This window comes from Lissotriton vulgaris, chromosome 4_1, assembly GCF_964263255.1.
Source record: "Lissotriton vulgaris chromosome 4_1, aLisVul1.2, whole genome shotgun sequence".
Taxonomy (NCBI): domain Eukaryota; kingdom Metazoa; phylum Chordata; class Amphibia; order Caudata; family Salamandridae; genus Lissotriton; species Lissotriton vulgaris.
In genome coordinates this window covers 322,716,154-322,735,865 of record NC_141691.1, presented here as the reverse complement: position 1 = coordinate 322,735,865, position 19,712 = coordinate 322,716,154, and the positions used below count along the sequence as shown (strand labels likewise).

Below are 19,712 nucleotides of genomic sequence, written 5' to 3'. Positions count from 1 at the left end.
GAAAATTAAAGCCTGGTTTAGCCAACAACTGAATTAAAATGAGCATCAACTCTCAGACATTCCTGTAAAACAAGACAATCAATCAATTGAAATTAATGGGGGCAATAAACAAGATGGTAATGATTAGCCACTTTTAGCCTCAAAGGGAAAAACTCACAGCCTCTGATAGTTCTGTGGTAATCAACTTTCATGGAGCAAAATAATTTTTAGTAGCGTGAAAAAGGCTGTTGTGAATACTGTCAAAAGGCAAGCACTTACACTCCTCAAATCAGTTAAATGGGCAAGCCAATGCAGACAAAACACGGTTTAACTAGCCTAGAATCTCAAACAATAACCAGTGATAGACAATCTAGAATGGTGCTTTGTTTGATGATGTCTGGTAGGGTACGGATATCTATTAAGATGTTATTCACCAAATGGCCCCTTCAAGGAGAACTATCATAGCTGCCAAACCAAGACACCTAAAATCCAGGGTGATAAAGGAAGTAGACGCCTAGAAAACCACACTAAAACCAATCTATGGAAAAATTAAATATTTGCTAAACAATTTACTAAAAATAAACCAAATCAACCATCAAATTGAACATAATCCCAACCAAGGCAGATCACCCTCGCGTGTGAATGAAGAATCCCTGCAATGAGGACAGACTTAATTTTACTCAAGAGCAAACACCAGTGAAGCATTGCCTCTATCCATCCAACAAACTGTTCTGCTGACCCCCTTCTGATTTCTTGATGTGAGGGGAATCTCCTTTATACTCTTTGTATTCTAATATACCTTCTGGGCTCCTTCGTGTTTATTAAACAACTCTGCCTGTGATCACCTTCCAATGGCGTGTCTTCACAACAAGCTACAGGGGCACCCTAGAATTTTCCCACTGCTGGATTTACCATGGACATATGATGCACAACTGCAAATGGTACATTTAGAAAAAGTAGGAGATAACTTAAATATATATAAAGTGGAAGCATACAAAAATAAACCGTTTTTTTATAAATCTTACTGTAGGTTTTGTTTCATTTCGACAAATAAAATGTCATTTTAAGGTTTATTATTGTTTATATTTTAAATTAGATATATATGGGGGCACCAAAATCCTTTAAGTGCTTAGGGTCTCTAAATGACTTAATGCGTCTAAGCATTTACACGGGAGCTGTGCACGGCAATAATGCAAGTTAAGTGGCAAAAACGTTATTACAGTTGGTATTCTTGATAGGAAGGAGCTTAGACCAGTTTCTAGTAGTGTCCTCCTCAGAATGTTCTCCTAATACGTGTTTTTCGCAGCCTCCAGGCTTGAAATGAGCAGCAGACGTTTTGCAATTCTACACTTCATGAAAGAGCTGAAACCCTTCCTCCCTGATGAATGATGAGTGAACTAAAAGCTACTACACTAACACGAAAACACAGACTTATATAGCAAGCTAAATACCTTTTATAGGTTCGGTCGTATTTCCATCACACCCCTTCCAGGTAGGAGCTTCAGCTCATTTGTACATTCAGTTTGTACACTGTGAATGTACCATGAGATATGTGGCATTAGACAATAAGGGCTGCAGGTACATATCATACTTTATGTGGACTTATTTACCACTGTAAGTAGTTTTATAACCTAAGTAAACTGTGATGTTAGATCTCATAGATACATCTTTATGTAAAATGTCTTCAATATTTTCACTCTATTTTCAATTGACACAATAGAAAGCCTAAGTGAGCTATTATTGCACCACCAGTTAAAATTGTGCCTAGAATTGAAAAAACACACTTATATTTACAATCTTTACAATTAAAGGATGAATAAAATCTTTAGCACAGGGTTCTTATCATTACTTGTCTATGGGGGCTGTGCTTACACGTTACAGTATTCATATGCGTAGAGTTTCAACAGAAATCACGCATTACTTATATTTGTTTTTAATTTGAAAGTATTTGCATTTCATTTTTTTTTACATATGGCCTGTAGCATATTTGTGCATTATTGAGGTATGGCAAGTTTACGTTAATTATTTGTTACATCCGTGCAAGCTATTGGAGGCGTGGCACAGAACTATATATTTATCCGTAAGAATTAACATTGATTTTTAACTCTTTCATGAGCTGAAATGGCTTACATTTATTTAAGCTGCACTGACTCAACTGCACAACACCACACCTGTCATACACCTCAATATTATTGACAACTGTGTCAAAGACTTGGGGCCTGATCAGAATGTGGCAGTCGGGTTCTATGTGTCATAGGATATAATGCCCTAGTAACAAGGTGGCATGATATCCATCATATTTAAGACCGAGTAACCCATCCGTCACACTCTAAATCATGTTCTTGGAGATGTTTAAAACGGAAATACCCAGTCGGTCTGGTCCACACTCAACAAAAAGCAGCAATGAGTAAATATTAAATGACAGCAAAATGGATAACTGGGGCCAAGGAATCTGTCTATTCCCCAGCTCTAGTTTAGCCCTTGCAGACCCTTTTAAGTCTCCTTTGTTTGTCATGAGTTTCCTGAAACTGTCTCTGTTATTTTGCATGACAAGCGTTTTGAAAAGGTTTTATTCTTTCTGGTCACCATGTTTAAATAAGCTGCATTTTCACACTTATTTCTCAATTTAGAGAATTTACCAAAGAGCTCTGAACATCCCGTGGTGGATGCACACTTTTTTAGAGCACTCTCCAGGTTTTGGTAGTGATGACTCCTACAATTCCGTCGTCGGCTAGATACAATTCAGGATGAATTCCTCCATAAATGATGGCGGATCAGCCGTCCTTTTAGAGTAGAAAATCCACCAACAATTATGCTAGACTTATCTCCATGACAGAGCACCTGGCATAATGGTAGACGATCAATAAAATGTAAACACGGTGTCCATGACATAATGGGAGGCGCAAACACCGTGCTCCGTAACTGGGCACATATGATGTAACCTCAGTTTGGGGGGATACTTTCAGTGTCCATATTTGGCGCCAGAACTTCCCCCATCCCACCAAAGGGCAATGAAAGAAATTCTGTCAGAATTCCCTCCAAAGAATATTAATTCGATGGAGAGACGGCCACAATGAAAAACTTTACATGTGTAGGATTTTCCATTGCGAGTCTGGTGGAAGATCTCATTCCGCTACAGTGACAAATGGAAAATCCACCAGCCAAGCTCTAAATCAGCACTTTCACAAGCAGGGTCCACCTTCAACTCTGCTGATGTCGCTAGAGTTTTGTTCTAGGCTGGAATCTGCTGAGATCTCATTTTGTGTCCCAAATGCTCCTAATTGTGGCAGATGAGCTTGGGGGTAGATAGTTCTGACTTAAAAAGGGAGAGATAGAAAGACACGCATGGAAATGTTGAGGCAGAAGGCCTATACCCACCATTATCAGCCCTCAACCACTCCACTATCTTCAATATAGCTCCCAACATAGTGTTTGGTTTATGAATGTACTGATTACATTATAAACTGAAGGCTTCATAGCACCTGAATAGAAGCCCCCTCTTAAATGCTAGCTAGGTATTCAGCAACTTTAAGTTGGGATACCATTATAGAGGGCTAGTTGCCATTAAGGATGAACCTCGATCAAACAAACCCGTAGATGACGGTTCTTCTCTTCTTCACTCTTTACTCTCTCCTCCCCTCTATTCTTCCCATGCCTCCTATTACTATTCACTAAGATACACTTAATAAGCCAGTTAACCAATCAATTTTCTATTTAAAAAACATCCATTTACACACTTATTTAAACATTTATTCTTCCATCGACCTTTACAAATACATATATAAAACATATTTATTTTTCAGAAAGACACACATTCGCTGGATGGTGTCAACAGTGATGTCATGAGTGATGTCACTGACCATGTCATGAGTGATGTAATATGTGACGTCATCAGCAGTGCATTGCAGGCGCGCAAGTTATAGTGAGTGCAACTAACTATAACATGGAATTTCAATGGTTTTATGTCAGTAAAATGTCCAGCTAACTATAACTGGTGTGAAACCTATGTTTTTTTCAGTGAATTTAATAGGTTTTTTAAATGCTAATTCCTAACCATAACTGGTGTGAAACCTATAGTTTTTTCAGTGAATTTCAAAGGTTTTTTAAAAGCGAATTCCTTTCTATATCGAGTTTCTAACCTACGATTTTTTTATAAATTTGCTGTTTTGTGTAAGTATTAATTATTATTTTTTATTTTTTATAATAATATTTAAAAAAAAAAAATTTATAATTTTTTCCCGGGGCGCTCAGGGTGCGCGCACCGGTAAGCTCTCCGGAAAGCGCACCCAGAGTGCTACTTGCGTTTGCGAAAAAAAATATGAATGAAAAGTAAATAATAACGCAAGACATTTAGTACCATACATATAAAAGCATTTTTTTTTAATAAGGAAATGAAAATGATTTTGCATTTCCGTGAAACTATCAAAACGTCACTTAGGCGCGCCGCGTAAGCGCCCCCGGAAGCCCCTTCGTTCGCGCCGCGTTTGCGCCCCCGTAAGCGCCTACGTTTGCGCCACGTTAGCGCCCCCGGAAGCGCTTCGGTGCGCGCAGCGTAAGGGCGTCAAGTCATGTGACCTTAAAATAACACTTTTCATTGGTTGCTAACAGTTTATTTTACAAAGAATGAAATCCCCACCCATTTCCTTCACTTCTTCTTTCACTTTTGTGACTGAAAGACCTGCCTTTTTGCTCTCGGTTCTTTGTTGGATATCTTGGATTATCATGGCTGCCAGACCATCCAGCAGTGAAGATGACTCCAATGATTTCATTGATGAAGAGCCTCCTCAGCCGAAGGTCAAAGAACATTTCATCTGGAATTTTTTTTCCATACCTGATGACCAGAAGAAGGTAAATGCTCCAAAAGTGGAGTGCAGGATCTGTCACACAGTCCTGCCACGGGGTGACCCCACTAAAAAATATTCTTTTGGGAACTCCACAATGATTCGCCATGTGAAGAGGAGGCACCCCCAGAATTTTGCCCGGGAAAGTGTCAGGGCTCTGGCACAAGAGGTTCCCAGTGATGGGGCCTCTACATCAACCGGAGGACCAACAACATCGGTGAGGGGGAGATCACAAGAGCTGGTTCCGAACATTAAGCCTGCATTTAACAAAAGCGTCCTTAAAATCAGATACTGTGATCAGCTACTTTGCTTTGAGGAGCAAAGTGTTCTGTTCATGGTTCGATCATTGGAGAACCATCGCTGCTGTTCCCAGCCCTAATTTTTTTTTTTTTTTTTTTTGCTCCTGTTGAGCAGTTTCCATTCCCTGTTTTTGTTTTTGTTCTAAAAAAAGAAAAAAGAAGAAAAAAAAAGTTATTTTCAGAACTACCTCCAATTCTCATCAAAGATCTATATTGTTAAAAAAATGAAAAAGAGTAAGTGAAGTGGAGTGCATTGATAAAGGAAAGGAAAATGAGTAAGAAAGAACAGAAAGGTATGAGAGGAGAAAGGAAGTGAAGTAGGCGGACTGAAAGAAGGTGAGTGTTGGGAAGGAAAGTAAGGCGAAGTAGAGTGAACATGGGGAATGTAGATATTCAAAGAAAATGTAGAAAAGGAACAGGGGTGTGGAAGGGTAAGAAAATATGCATTGCTGGAGTTGCATCATTTTTGTGACGCACTCCAGCAATGCATCACTTTTGCGCTTACAGATACATCTGAAATACTGACGTATCTGTAAGTACTTGCGACATAATACGTCACCGGTACGTCACCTTTTGTGACGCACCAGTGCTGTTAAAAATGCATCTTATTGAGTCATATTTACAAAGTGACGCATCTAGGTAGATGCGTCACTTTGTAAACCCCTGCGCCACATTATACCTACTTCAGGTGTAATGTATGCAAAAGGGATGTATTGACGCAAGAAAGGGTCGTAGAGCTGACGCAGTGAAATCTATGAGATATCTCTGCGTCACTTTTATGACGCTGTTGCGTCCAAATCTTGTGCCTGTTTCACATCAGGCGTAAGACTGATACAGGCCCTTTCACATGGGCCTGGCCCCATGTGAAAGGATGCATTGCTGGAATTGCATCATTTTTGTAACGCACTCCAGCAATGCATCACTTTTGCGCTTACAGATACATCTAAAATACTGACGTATCTGTAAGTACTTGCGACATAATGCGTCATATATTTAATATGACGCATGAGTAGAAGACTGAAGGCCTCATTTATGAGGCCATGCGTCACTTTTACGCCACCAGTACGTCACTTTTTGTGACGCACCAGTGCTGTAAAAAATGCACCTTATTGAGTCATATTTACAAAGTGACGCATCTAGGTAGATGCGTCACTTTGTAAACCCCTGTGCCACATTATACCTACGTCAGGTGTAATGTATGGAAAAGGGACGTATTGACGCAAGAAAGGGTCGTAGAGGTGACGCAGTGAAATCTATGAGATATCACTGCGTGACTTTTATGACGCTGTTGCGTCCAAATCTTGCGCCTGTTTCACAGCAGGCGTAAGACTGATGCAGGCCCTTTCACATGGGCCTGGCCCCATGTGAAAGGATGCATTGCTGGAGTTGCATCATTTTTGTGACACACTCCAGCACTGCATCACTTTTGCGCTTACAGATACGTCTGAAATACTGACGTATCTGTAAGTACTTGCGACATAATACGTCATATATTTAATATGACGCATAAGTAGAAATCTGAAGGCCTCATTTATAAGGCCATGCGTCACTTTTACGCCACCGGTACGTCACTTTTTGTGACGCACCAGTGCTGTTAAAAATGCACCTCATTGAGTCATATTTACAAAGTGACGCATCTAGGTAGATGCGTCACTTTGTACTTTTACGCCACCAGTACGTCACTTTTTGTGACGCATCAGCAGCGTAAAACATGCACCTTATTGAGTTATATTTACAAAGTGACACATCTAGGTAGATGCGTCACTTTGCAAACCCCTGCGCCACATTATACCTACGTCAGGTGTAATGTATGCAAAAGGGGCGTATTGACTCAAGAAAGGGTCGTAGAGGTGACGCAGTGAATAAACTGGGTTTTCCCCATGCTTTTTTTTATTTTTTCTGCCGCGGAGCCCTTTTATAGCCTCCACATCAAACCTAGGGGGTCAGGGGGGGTCTACTCTGCCCCCATATGGTCATTTCCCCCTTTGTTTTTGCCACCTCTTGTGTCTCGATCTTACAGAGACACAAGATGGCTGCCGCTCCGGACTGTTTCGAATGTTTACAGACAACCGAGAGCCAATCAGCTTTCCGCGCGCCAGTCGCATAGCGCGCCCGGTGCGCTCCCCGGTGCGCGGCCATAGATATATATATTTTTTTAACCTAAATTACTCAAAAACCACTGGAGCACATATCTTGAGACATAGCAAAGGCACATCGGGCTACCAGTCCCTACAATTCTGCCAAGTTTGGTGGAAATCCATTCAGCCGTTCGGGCTAAAAGTGAGGTCGACCGCCCTATGGAAATTAACATGGGGAAAACACGTTTTGGGACCCCCCCCCTTTTATCTCGGCCCCCGCTTGACGAATCCCCCCCAAACTTTCAGGGAAGGACCGGAGCGCCGCGAGGCAAATTTGAGGAAATTTTCAGGCAGATTCCTCAACTGACGCCAAAGTTATTACCAATAGAATGTTGAGATTTTGCATTGAAAATAATCCTAACTATAACTACCTCCTGGCGATATATATATATTTATTTGGGTGAAACACATCCATAAAAGATACAGTTGAGCATTCGTACAAAAAAGAGAAAAATACATCACATGACAAATATGACCAGTATTGAAAATGCAATAGGTCTCGTTGTTCACGTGTTAGGGCCTTCGATAGTGGTTAATGCCTGTAATCATTTGTCACTTCAAGTTATTTTATTAGTGATTGTTTGAGTGAAGTCAAGAAATGAGAGCACATTCACCAGAAGTATGCTGGTAGACGGTGTAAAAAGTGACTGGTGTCTGAATAATTCTGTGTGTCAGTTTCTTATGTAGCCACACTTTCTTGTTATTATTATTGTGGGGAGGGTAGGTGGGCTCCGATGTCACTTCTCGACTGCCTTTCAGACGCAGTCGTGCTCCTACGACTCATCTCTCTGAAGGCTGGTATGAGGTCAGTCACCTCCCGACCTCTGCCCGCGGACTAGCCCTTCTGTCAGAAAGTGCTGGGCACTTTCCCTGTAGTTCTAGACCCCCGCCGCGTCTCACATTCCCAGACGTCCTGATCTCCACAGCCCCGTCTGTGCCTCCACCTACCCACGGCCAGTGCTCACACTGAAGCTTAACATCATCCCTCATGCTGTAGTAAACACGCACGGCTGGTACACTTCAACGACAAAGGGGGTGCCAGGCAAAGCTTGTGAATTCTGTACAACCAATACTACGGCTCGACAGTAGCAATTATCCTACCTGGAAAGTCGCATGAATTTCGGAAATATGTAAGTAAGACCGTCACAAATTCCTTTCTTGCTTTGATCAGGAAGTTTTCTCAACAGTTATGCCCCGCCAGCCTTGTTTCCCCCTTTATTGTTTATTAGACAATAATCTCAATCCAGATTTTAAGTGTCTCTAAGTGCACCGTGACTTTGCTTTATAATTAATTTGTCAAATATTTCTGCTCTCAGTTGTGTGTCACTGTTTTGTTCCTGCTTTCTATTGTTTTCATGTAGCCCCCATGTCGCTTAATGGCTACTGCACAGCTCTATTAGAAGTATGGTTGGACGTGATGAAAGAGACAGCAGGGCAGAATGTGGCTGCATTGTTGAGGAAACTTGTCGTTCTGAATTTATAGCTAGAAGCAGGGTCGCTGAAATTATAAGATTGCGGTTAGCGGCACCTTCAGACCTCTTGCTCCTCCCACCACAGCATGCTGAAGCACCTGTATGTGTCGCATTACTGTAAGTTTAGACTATTGGCGTTGCATTACTATTAGCAACGCCTACAGCTCAAACTTTCAGTAATGCGAGACCTATTGCATTGCAAATGCTTGTTTCATTTTGCTCAAGGTTTTCCTAGTTTGAGTGTAAAGTACCTCATGCAAAATATTCAGTTTCTCTAGTCTTCTTTTTTAGAAAGTCTAGTCAACACAACCACCTCCTCAGATACTTTCGACTTAAGAGCTTCTAGGGACAAGCCTTTTGCTCCACCCAATCCCATCTTGTTGTTTTTAGATCATTAGTTTGGGATAAGAGACCCAAATCTCTAAAGCCTCTCGTGGCAGATTCTGCCTACTTAGAGCTGGGTAACGATAAGCTGATGATACTATAAGCAACCCATTTTAAAGGGTGGTGCATGACCCACTATTGTGTAAAACACTGTTTGTGAGTAGGTATTGAGAATGCTTGAACTAAACCATCATGCCTTCTCATGCCCAAATTATCAATGTCATACTGGTCCCACTAAGCAAAGCACTATCAGACAAGTTCAAATGCCCAGAACGAAGCTAGGGAGTTGGTCGGATCACTGTGACTGCAGATTACTACAAAGGCAGAATCTTAACAATGCCATAAAAATATGTATTATTCAAAAAAGTTATTCACAAAAGTTTGCAGTATGGTTAAAATTAAATACCTGATTGACATGAAGCCTGCTCAAAAAATATGCTTTCAGCTAAATGTTCTTTTAATCTTTTATCTTCTTCATCCTTTTGCTGTTGCTCCTTTGTGGACGGGAGAAGTGTTGCAATTACCTCTTTACGTCCCAAAGCCTTCCTTTGACTTTGTTCAGAAACCTGGAGGCGGAATTTGTCGATCACACCATAGTGGCAGGTACGCACATCTTTATGACGAATTACACTAAAAGGGAAATATGTAGTTAGAGACTGTGCACATAAGCTCATCGAATGAAAGTGAAACAAGTTGAATGATTGTAATACTGAATATCGAACATAGAAATATTGTCATATAAGAATACCGTGGACAAAATATAGAAGAACAAAATATCGAAAGGTAAGTGCTTATAGAGGAAATGTATATTTCCTATTCCTAACTCCACATATACATACCTTGAAGATATATAAATATCATCAAGTTACATAGATGTGGAGTTAGGTGTAAAAAAATCTATATTTACCTTTTTTGGAAGAAACCCTACACGCCCTTGTTCTCTTTCACATTCTCTTTCACATTCATGAAGGCAAAGATCAGTTCACTGTCCTCAGATACATAACAATTTTTACACTTACAGATGACATCCAAGCTGCAGCCCACCCTCATCACTGGAGAAAGTAAATTGGATCACATCACTGCAACTCTCAGAAATCTACATTTGGTCCGACTACAAATTGACATCAAACTCAAATCCCTATCAATCAATAAATTAATCAATCAATCAATCAAACAGGACTTATAGAGCGTGGATAGGGTTAGGGGGAAGGTTAAGTTGAACAGCCAGTTCATCACTCCTTTCCTGAAATGCAGCAGAGAGAATAAGGTCCTGAGGTGAAAGGGGAGTTCATTCTAGGACTTCTCAGCGAGGTAGGAGAAGGAGCATCCTCCACTGTTGCTTTGGCAGATGCAGGGAGCTATGAAGTTCAGGCGGTGGTTGATATATGCTGGTCCTTGGTTGTGTAGGGCTGTTTAGGTGTGGATCAGCATCTTCAATTCTGATGTATTGTTCTCATTAAATGACCCACCTGGCGAGTCTCTCTCATTTGTGGTAGGTTGGTGATAGGTAAGAAGACAAATTATTTGTATGAAGTTAGAAGGCCTCCCAAGATGTTGTGAGATACCAGACCAGTCATAAGAATGTCGCACTGAGGCACCATGATGATGGAGTGGCAAATTCACAGGTGAAACGTCGCTGGGAAAAAACTGATTGTATTAAGGGACTCAGTAAACTAAAAGGTTTTACATAGTGGGCCCTTTAGGTGTCTAAAAAATATATGCATTATGGGACCAAGATTGTATAATTTTGAATAGTTGAAGGCCAACTTTGAACTACACAAATTGAAATACTTTAAATTCATACCGCTTTGCAATGCATTTGGTGGCGATATCAATATATATACTCTTGTGTTGGAAATACAGCATTGGCTATCTCTACAGTAATAAAACACTCTTAAACAACACACCAGATCTACTGTGACATCTGCTTATACCATGGGAAACTGATGAGAGTGGGTTGGACAATTCAGAATAAGAAGATGCACTGAGAAAACCCTGACAGGTGTCAATTAAGACCAGGTTACGACTCACGCAGTTGAACAAGTTACTTACCTTCGGTGATGCTTATCCTGTTGGATACTCTATCTAACCAACGATTCCTAATCTTTAGAATATTCCCAGGCACCAGACTGGATCAGAAGAATTCTTGAACAGTGCTCTTGTGTGAGGCAGGTGGCACCATGTGCCTCTGTGATTATTCTGTACCAGCCTGGAAGTGACAGAGCAGAGCCACATATAAGGCCACCCCTGAGTGCTGACATCCGGTTCTTGTATCTTTCTCCTTCTGTGCCCTTAGACACGGAGTGTAGAACAAATTGCCTGACACAATGTGCTGATTCCTAAGTTGAGAAACAGGCCACCCCACAGAACAGGGCGGTAGAAGGCCATTTAAGATTAGAAAGAATATCCACCAGAAAGAGTGTTACCAAAAGGTAAGTATCTTGTTCTTTTGGGGGATATTTCTCACCAAAGATTCCTCACCTTTATAATAGATACCATATCAATATCTCAGATGGAGGGTTGAGAAAAGGCCTCAGGCCAAACCGTTCCTGCAGAAACAATAAGGTAAAGAGGCCTTCCTGTCACACTTGACTGTCAAGGCAGTAGTATTTCGTGAAAGTATGCACCGTCCAGAAGAGGCGCCCGTCATTCTGAAGCTATTGTAGTAGCTTTGGAGCTGGTGGAATGGGCTGCTTCTGGGTCAATGCATAGCAGATTTTAATACAGAGAACTATCCATCTCGACAGAGTCCTCTTATGCACCACATTTCCTTTCTTTGCCATAGAGAAACTCATAAAGAGCTGATCTTTCACGCAATGGCCTTTTGTGCAGTCAATGTAAAAGCTCAGGGCCCTGTTAGGGTCAAGACTATGGAGTATCTCATCCACCTTTGAGGGGTAAGTTGTTGCCAAAAAAACTGGCACAATAACTGATTGCCAATGTGAAACATTTGGCCACCCTTGTCCTCAGTACCAGTTTTTCTGGAAAGAAGATGGCGTAAGGCAGATGGACCGAAAGCACCTGTAGTTCATTTACACAGCATGATGACATAATAGTGTTGAGGAAGACAGTATTTAATGTTATGAACTTTAAAGTACAGCTGTGCATAGACTCGAAGGGCATGCATTCATGAAACGTCACCACCAAGTTCAGATCCTACTGAGGCACAACAAATGGTTTGGGAGGGAAACGTGAGTCAAACGTTTTATAAAACACATCACAACTGGTGACTTAAAGAAGGAAGGTTAGTCAGGTAAACACAGATATATAACTTTTCATCCAGCTAGCAAAGTTCACCGAAGCCAACAACGTCCTGGACATATCCCAATACAGATTACACAGCAACCACAGCACTGAGACTGCCCTACTCGCTGCCACCGACGACATCCGCTCCCCTCCTTGGCCAGGGCCAAATGGCAGCCCTTATCCTCCTGGATATCTCAGCTGCCTTGGACACTGTCTCTCACTTTACACGAGCTACGAGACACCACAATGCCGGCATCCGCGGAAAGGCCCATGACTTGATATGCTCATTTGTCACAGGCAGAACTCAGCTAATCAGACTCCCGCCCTACCTCTCAGAACCAACAGAGACCACATGTGGAGTGCCCCAGGGATCCTCCCTCAGCCCCATCTTCTTCAACATCTACATGGCCCCCCTCACAACCATCGTCGGAAACCACGGGCTCAATATCATCTCATACACCAACTACACCCAGCTCATCGTCTCCCTCACCAAAGAACCCAACATCACCAGGCAAAACTTCCAAGAAGGTATGAAAGCCGTCACCACCTGGATGAGGGTGAGCTGCTTGAAACTCAACTCTGAGAAAAGAGAAGTCCTCATCCTTGGCCCCACCCCTCCACATGGGACGATACCTGGTTCCTCCCTGCCCTCAAAACCCCCCCCCAACCCAACGGACCATGCACAAGCCCTCTGCATCATACTTAACTCATGGCTCACCATGAACCATTAGATCAGGGGTCTCCAAACCGGTCCTGGAGGGATGTCCATGCCAGATTTTTGGGATATCCCCATTGAGATACATGTAGTAATTTTAAAAATCTGGCATGGATCCGGCCCTCCAGGACCGGTTTGGAGACCCCTGCATTAGATCAATGCCGTATCCTCGGCCTGCTTCAACACCCTCCACATACTCCCAAAAACATTCAGGTGGATCCCATCCAGATCCAGAAAAATGGTCACGCACGCCCTCATCAGTAACAGACTGGACTACGGCAACACTCTCTATGCTGGAATCAACAAGAAACTACTAGGAAAGCGGAATTCTTTGAATCTAGGATCCCTTCAGCTCAGGATATTCAAAAAGAAACCTTTTGGGACACCACTCACTGTCTTCCCGACTTTGACTGCTGACTCTCTGTCCCACCTAATAGGACGGGTTAGGTCTGGCTCTCCGGAAGATCCATGTCCACCTACTATTTTCAAGATGGCGCTTCCCCGGATTGAGGATGAGGTGCTGTCACTTCTGAACCAATCCCTGGTACATGGAACTGTTCCTGTTAACTTCAAAGAAGCATGGGTCACTCCACTTCTGAAGAAGCCTGGAGCGGATGTGAAGAACTTAAAAAATGTTAGACCTATTTCCCAAATTCCTTTCTTGGCAAAGGTGTTGGAGCAACACATGCTGAAATCTCTCTCTCACCATCTTGAAATAAATAATCTCCTGCAGCATAACCATGTGGGCTTCAGGGCCCATCACAGTACTGAAATGGTTATGCTTGCAGTGCTGGATGATCTTAGGCTCCAAGTTGACAAAAAGAGGCCGTGTGCCCTGGTTCTACTGGATCTATCCGCGGCATTTGACACTGTTAACCACAAGCTTCTACTGTCGCGGATATATGATCTTGGAGTCCAGGGCACTGTATTTAAATGGTTCACATCTTTTCTTAGCGGCCGGACCCAGTACAGTGGGCATCTCACATGTCTGTTTCGGGTAGTCTCTCTTGTGGAGTCCCGCAGGGAAAGGCTTTGTCCCCTCTTCTTTTTAATGCCTACCTGCAGCCCCTGATAAGCGCGTCAAACACCATGGACTGCCAGATCTATAATTATGCGGATGATACCCAACTTATCATCCAGATCGACAATTCCTCAGTTTCCCATGTTAAGACACAGAATATTCTTAAATTTATCACCAACTGGATGAAAGCCAATTCTCTAAAAATTAATCCAGGCAAGACGGAGGTTTTGGCTATTACCACTGTCTCCAACCCGTGGAGCCACTTCTTCTGGCCTCAGGAACTGGGTGCTGACCCAGTTCCGGCCTCGGTCATGAAGAGCCTTGGAATTAAGATAAGCGTTGACCTGTCCATGACTCAACAGGTGTCCGAAGTAATGGGAGCCTGTGCCGGCCTGATGAGACAGCTTCGCAAGCTCGCCCCCCTCTTGAGCTTCTCTGCTCTCAGACTGATCGTGTCGGCGATGATAATTTCCCGCCTTGACTATGGTAATGCCCTTTACATTGGCCTTCCAGAGAAGCTATTTGCCAGACTTCAGGTTACAATGAACAATTCGGCCAGGTTGATTTTTAAATTGCCTAGAGGAGCCCATGCCACCCCTCTCCTCCAACACCTGCATTGGCTTCGAGTAAAGCAGAGAGCCAAGTTCAAGGGCCTCTGCATTACGCACAAGGCCATTTATGGTCAAGCCCCCGGTATGTTTAAGATCGCCTTGTACTCTACACTCCGACTCGGGCGCTCGGTCCTCAGAGGCCTGGTTATTGAAGTGTCATCGTTTTAGGATGAATGTTTGTAGATAAATGCTATTTGCCAAGTGGAGCTTGAAGAATATCTCCTAAATTTCCATCAGGAAGTCATAACCTGTTAAGAAGAGCCAGAAATCCCCTGAAAAAGGATTACAACATTCACAAGGTGGAATGTAAAGCCCTCAATGAAGTATTTTGGCTCAATTTAAATCGCAAATAAGGATACAAGGCGGGAGTCATCGCAAGTAAACACGAAGACTCCAGTGTCTAAGAGGATACTATTAGGAGATTGAATTTCAGCAAAGAAGATAAGATTACACTGTGGTCTAAGCCCTGATGATAATTCCCTGAGGCACAGGGGGATTGGAAACGCGTCGGCACGCTAATATTTAGCCTGCGAGGGATCCACATTAATTGAAGCTCTACAGAGGGTGGCACTACATGAAATATACCCGAGAGCATATCACTTCCAGAGAAAGTTGTCCCTGTTTGAAGCGCTTAACGAACTGAACAATACTCAATGTCATAGCGCCTACAGGCATTGTTTGAATCACCGACTGGTGTAATTGTTTGAATTAATCGTTAGATTTGAATTTATTGTCGTCATTTTTAAGTTTTTGAATTGTCCAGTTTTTTATGTGTTTATTAACATTTATTCATGAGGAATGTATAAATGAATGAAATGTGTATTCTTTTCATGCTTCAAAAAAATGAAAGGATGTTTGAAATTAAGTTGAATTAATACAACTGTGAAAGTAAAATGCAATGACGTGATGTGTTGTATTTCCAAATCTGCATGAGTAACTAGCAGTTCCAAAACTGGTGGCCAGGTAATCCTTTTTGAAAAAATATTGCAAGTCCTACCGGGCCCCCGAAACGGACGTAACCCCTATAGTTTAAAATCGTTTCAGGCTTGTCACTAAAGGGGGTAGAGCCTTCTCCATTGCCATCCCCCCTTTGTGGAACAAACTACCAGAGATAGTACGTAAAGAGCACGCCCTTCTTCCTTTCAGGAAGAAGTTGAAAACAGTTCTCTGCCAAGAGGCCTGGGGTTCGTGTTAATATCTGCCCCTTTGTGCCTGTAGGCTAGTCCATGTCTCTTTCTTCTGACAGCGCTTAGAGACCAGTTGGTGATAATTGCGCTCTATAAATGAAAATACAAATACAAATACAAAATACTTCGCAAACTCCAGACCGTCCAGAATACTGCAGCCAGACTGACCCTAGACATCCCCCATCGTAACCACATCATCCTACACCTCTTTGATCTCCACTGGCTCCCCATCCAACGAAGAATAACCTTCAAGCTCCTCACTCACTCATACAAGGCTCTCCAAAACATCGGAACAGCATACCTCAACAACCGCCTCTCCTTCCACGCACCCAAGAGACACACCTCCGATCAGCTGACCTCTCTCTGGCCACAATCCCACGCATCTACAAGACCAGAACGGGAAGAAAGTCCTTCTTCTACCTCCCCCTCCACCTTTAGCAAGCCCCTACACTGCTCCAGTTCAGGAAGGACCTCAATACCTGGCTCTTCGGATGACCCCAGCACTCATCGGAGCCGCCCCTCCCCCACTCCCCAGCACCTTGAGACCCTTGCGGGTGAGTAGCTGCGCTTTACAAACCCTGATTGATTGATTGATTGATTCACTGTGCCCTCCTCAAGGTCATTCTGGGCCAACAGAAGAACAAGCAACACCGGAAAGTCTAGCTTGCAAGTGGTCAGTATTTCAGGCATCACACAAGGCAACAAATTTGTTCAAGTGCTCAGCGCAGATCGACTTTGTGGAAGGGTATCTGACAGCAAAAATGACTATATACCACCTAGGTTGGCAAGAAAAATCCATTTATCTGTCACTACTCAATCCCCACAAATGGAGGTATATGTTGTGGAGACTCAGCCTTGCCCTATGGATGAGACAGGAGGGCATCCTGAAGAGGACGCTTTTATCGGAGGTCAAATACCTAGGCCCAGATCTCTTGCTACCACATTCTCCTAGCCCTGTCCATGGCGATGAGAATGACTGTGGCCCCGTATTTCTTGATCTTTCTCAGAAGTCGGAGCAGGAGAGCTAGCTGTTGAAATGCTATCTATTCTTTTAATTCCAGCCAGAATGCATCTACAGACAAGTCCCTTGGGGAAAAATCCGGCATGTAGATTTGATAAAATTACACGTTTTTATGGTGGTGAATAGATCTAGCCAGGGGTACACCACTGCTCGAAGACATCCTCTATCATCTCAGAATGAAGAGGTCACTTGTGGCCCACCAGGCGATGCCTCTCCAGAAGTTTGTCCGCTCATGCATTCACAGTCTCTGCCAGGTGGTTGGTGACTAAGAAGATGTTCTACTGGTCCAGCCACCTTCCAAGGGGTAGCACCTCCTGTCATACGATCCAGGACCCCACTCAGCTGTGCTTGCTGCAGTATCACAAGGTAGCTGTGTTGTCCTTGAGGACGTGTACTAGCCTGCCTTTAATGGAAAGCTTTAATGGCCAGACAGATAGTCTGAATTTCCAGACGACAGACAAAAAGCCTGTTCTCTGTCACCAACTAGAAGCCTCAAATCTCTATCACATCCAAATGGCACTTCAATCCAGCATTCAAGCTTCTGTCACCACTGTTAACTCTTAGTGCAGCAGGGAGAGTGGCCTGCTTCAGGTCGGGCTGATGTTTGTCTGCTATCACAGAAGAACATGAGTCCTCTTTTGCGAGAATAGGATAGAGCCTGAGAGGCATTCCTGGTGCTCTGCCCACTGGGACTTGAGGTTCCACTGTGACCTGGGATTTGGCATCAGAGCCATCCTCAACAAGACCAAGGACTGGTCCCAAAACATCAGGATCATAATCTGAAATTCCCAGATTCACAACGGTGGGAGAAAGGCATGAATGGAAGTCTCTTCCTGGGGCTCAGGTGGGACTTTGCCTGTTTGGTTGGTAATGAAATCCAAATATATATATTACACATTTCTCATAATAAAATCACCAAACTTCAGTGGCAAAATTATCCTACTTGAAGAACATCTCCAAAATGAAACACCAAATTCTTCAAAGATGGTATCTGAAGAAAAACTGGTTGAAGAAGTAACAGAAGACATTTCTTCTATCTTTGCACTTCTAAGAAGAGGGACCCGAAGATCTGTCAGAATTTTAAGTAACAGCTGGGAGTATAGCTGTCGGAAGCACAAAAATGTGGTGGTATGAAAAGTTCTGGGGCTGTATACCATAAAGTGAACCTTGCAAGGGCAAATTTAAGACATGTCTCTGCCACAGTTTTGGGCTGACCGGTGCCGTAAACATTTGATGAGCTGGAGAAGCACAATTTTATAATCTTAGACAGTAGTTAACGGTTGCTTGTTACAGGAAATTTAGAAGACATGTGCTACTTTGGGTGGAAATGTAGCAGCATTTGTTGGCATATCTAATATAAACAACAGAAAATAACACAACATACAAGGCACAACACACCAAAACAGTCAAAACAGAACACAGCACAAAAACCATATCACAAAACAATGTCACATTGCAAGAGAGCAGCAAAAAAACAACAGAGCACATCATCACCATAACAAAATGCCACACAACAAATATATAATACATTCTAGTCACATATTACAACTCACAAACTGCATTTTGTAATACATAAGGTAGTACTACAGTAATACCAAATGCAATTCCGTGAGACTCTGCACTCCACCTTTCCTATCTTCTGTATGGGAGATATCCACACATATAGTTTGCTACTTAGTATCAAATGTGGGAGGGAATAGAGGGATGGTGGAAAATGTAAAATATCTGCTACAAAATGGGAAGGGTTTAGGGAAAAGTAAGGATGGGATTTAAGGAGGGATGGGCTATTACAAACACCCATCCATTAAAAAGTAAGGAAAATTGCTATTCACAAACACTTCTAAAGTTACTACCGCCCTAAAGATGAAAAAACAGTAGCAAATGTACTTCAGTCCAGCCTTACAGTAAGTCAAGCAACACACATGGTTACCAGTGACGCAAAATACACCATAGAAAATAACGGTGTCAGAGACATAAAGTAACACCCCGCAAGAAATCATTTTAAACAACATTATTTTGACTTTTAAAATATAAATCAAACAGGAACCACAAATCCAGCCAACTCTGCACCTGCCAAGCTCTGCCTGTGCCTGAGTGATCCAAGACCACGAGGACGTCCCCCCGGCAACTGGGACCCGAAGTCCAGTGCCCAAAGACCCTTCTCAACGACCCAGACGACGCCTGCAGCCTCACAACCAGGGACCCCTCCAACTGTGACCAGCTGAGGGTAAGATTTCCCGACGCCAAAAAACACCCCTGCACTCGGTGCCCCACGGCCCCCTGTACCCTCCTTTGGGGTACCTACCTCTTATCCAAGATCCCAACTTATCTCTCCAAGTGGTAGTCGCACCTGAAGAATCTCCATCCCTGAGCCTGCAGCCTTTGTTCACTTTTTAACTTTCCCATTGATAACATAGAGCGCCCGACGGCTCAAAAGCACCCTGCACCCAGCCACCCGAGTGCCGCTGGAAGTGTAACTACTACCCTACTCTACTTCCCCACTTGCCCTGAGTGAGTGACCAGGAGCTCAGCTCCCACAGGCGCGTGGCCTGCCTGCTTGCAGCCACCAACCAAAGGCCCACTACCCTCCATTGTATTGCATCGGGCCTACTCTCTCTGCACCTAGCTGCCCCTGTGCCGCTGAGGGTGTAACACCTGTACGTTTCCGACCCTGGGAGACACCTGAGTCTATGCCCAGAACCTTAACTCTAACAGTTGAGTACTTAACTAAAAACCGATAACTCACTTTCCTTCCATAGGTTAACATTGACTGGTTTTCACTTGTAATTTCTGCTAAG

General features: G+C 43.1%; 1 protein-coding gene across 1 annotated transcript in view; it reads right to left on the bottom strand.

Moving 5' to 3' along the window:
- The window catches only part of MOSPD1 (motile sperm domain containing 1), a 146,816-nt gene that overhangs the window by 33,651 nt on the left and 93,453 nt on the right, over positions 1-19,712 (bottom strand). Inside the window, exon 4 of the mRNA XM_086918676.1 lies at positions 9,520-9,743. Coding sequence (XP_086774802.1) covers positions 9,520-9,743 — 224 coding nt within the window. The remainder of the gene's footprint in view (positions 1-9,519; positions 9,744-19,712) is intronic.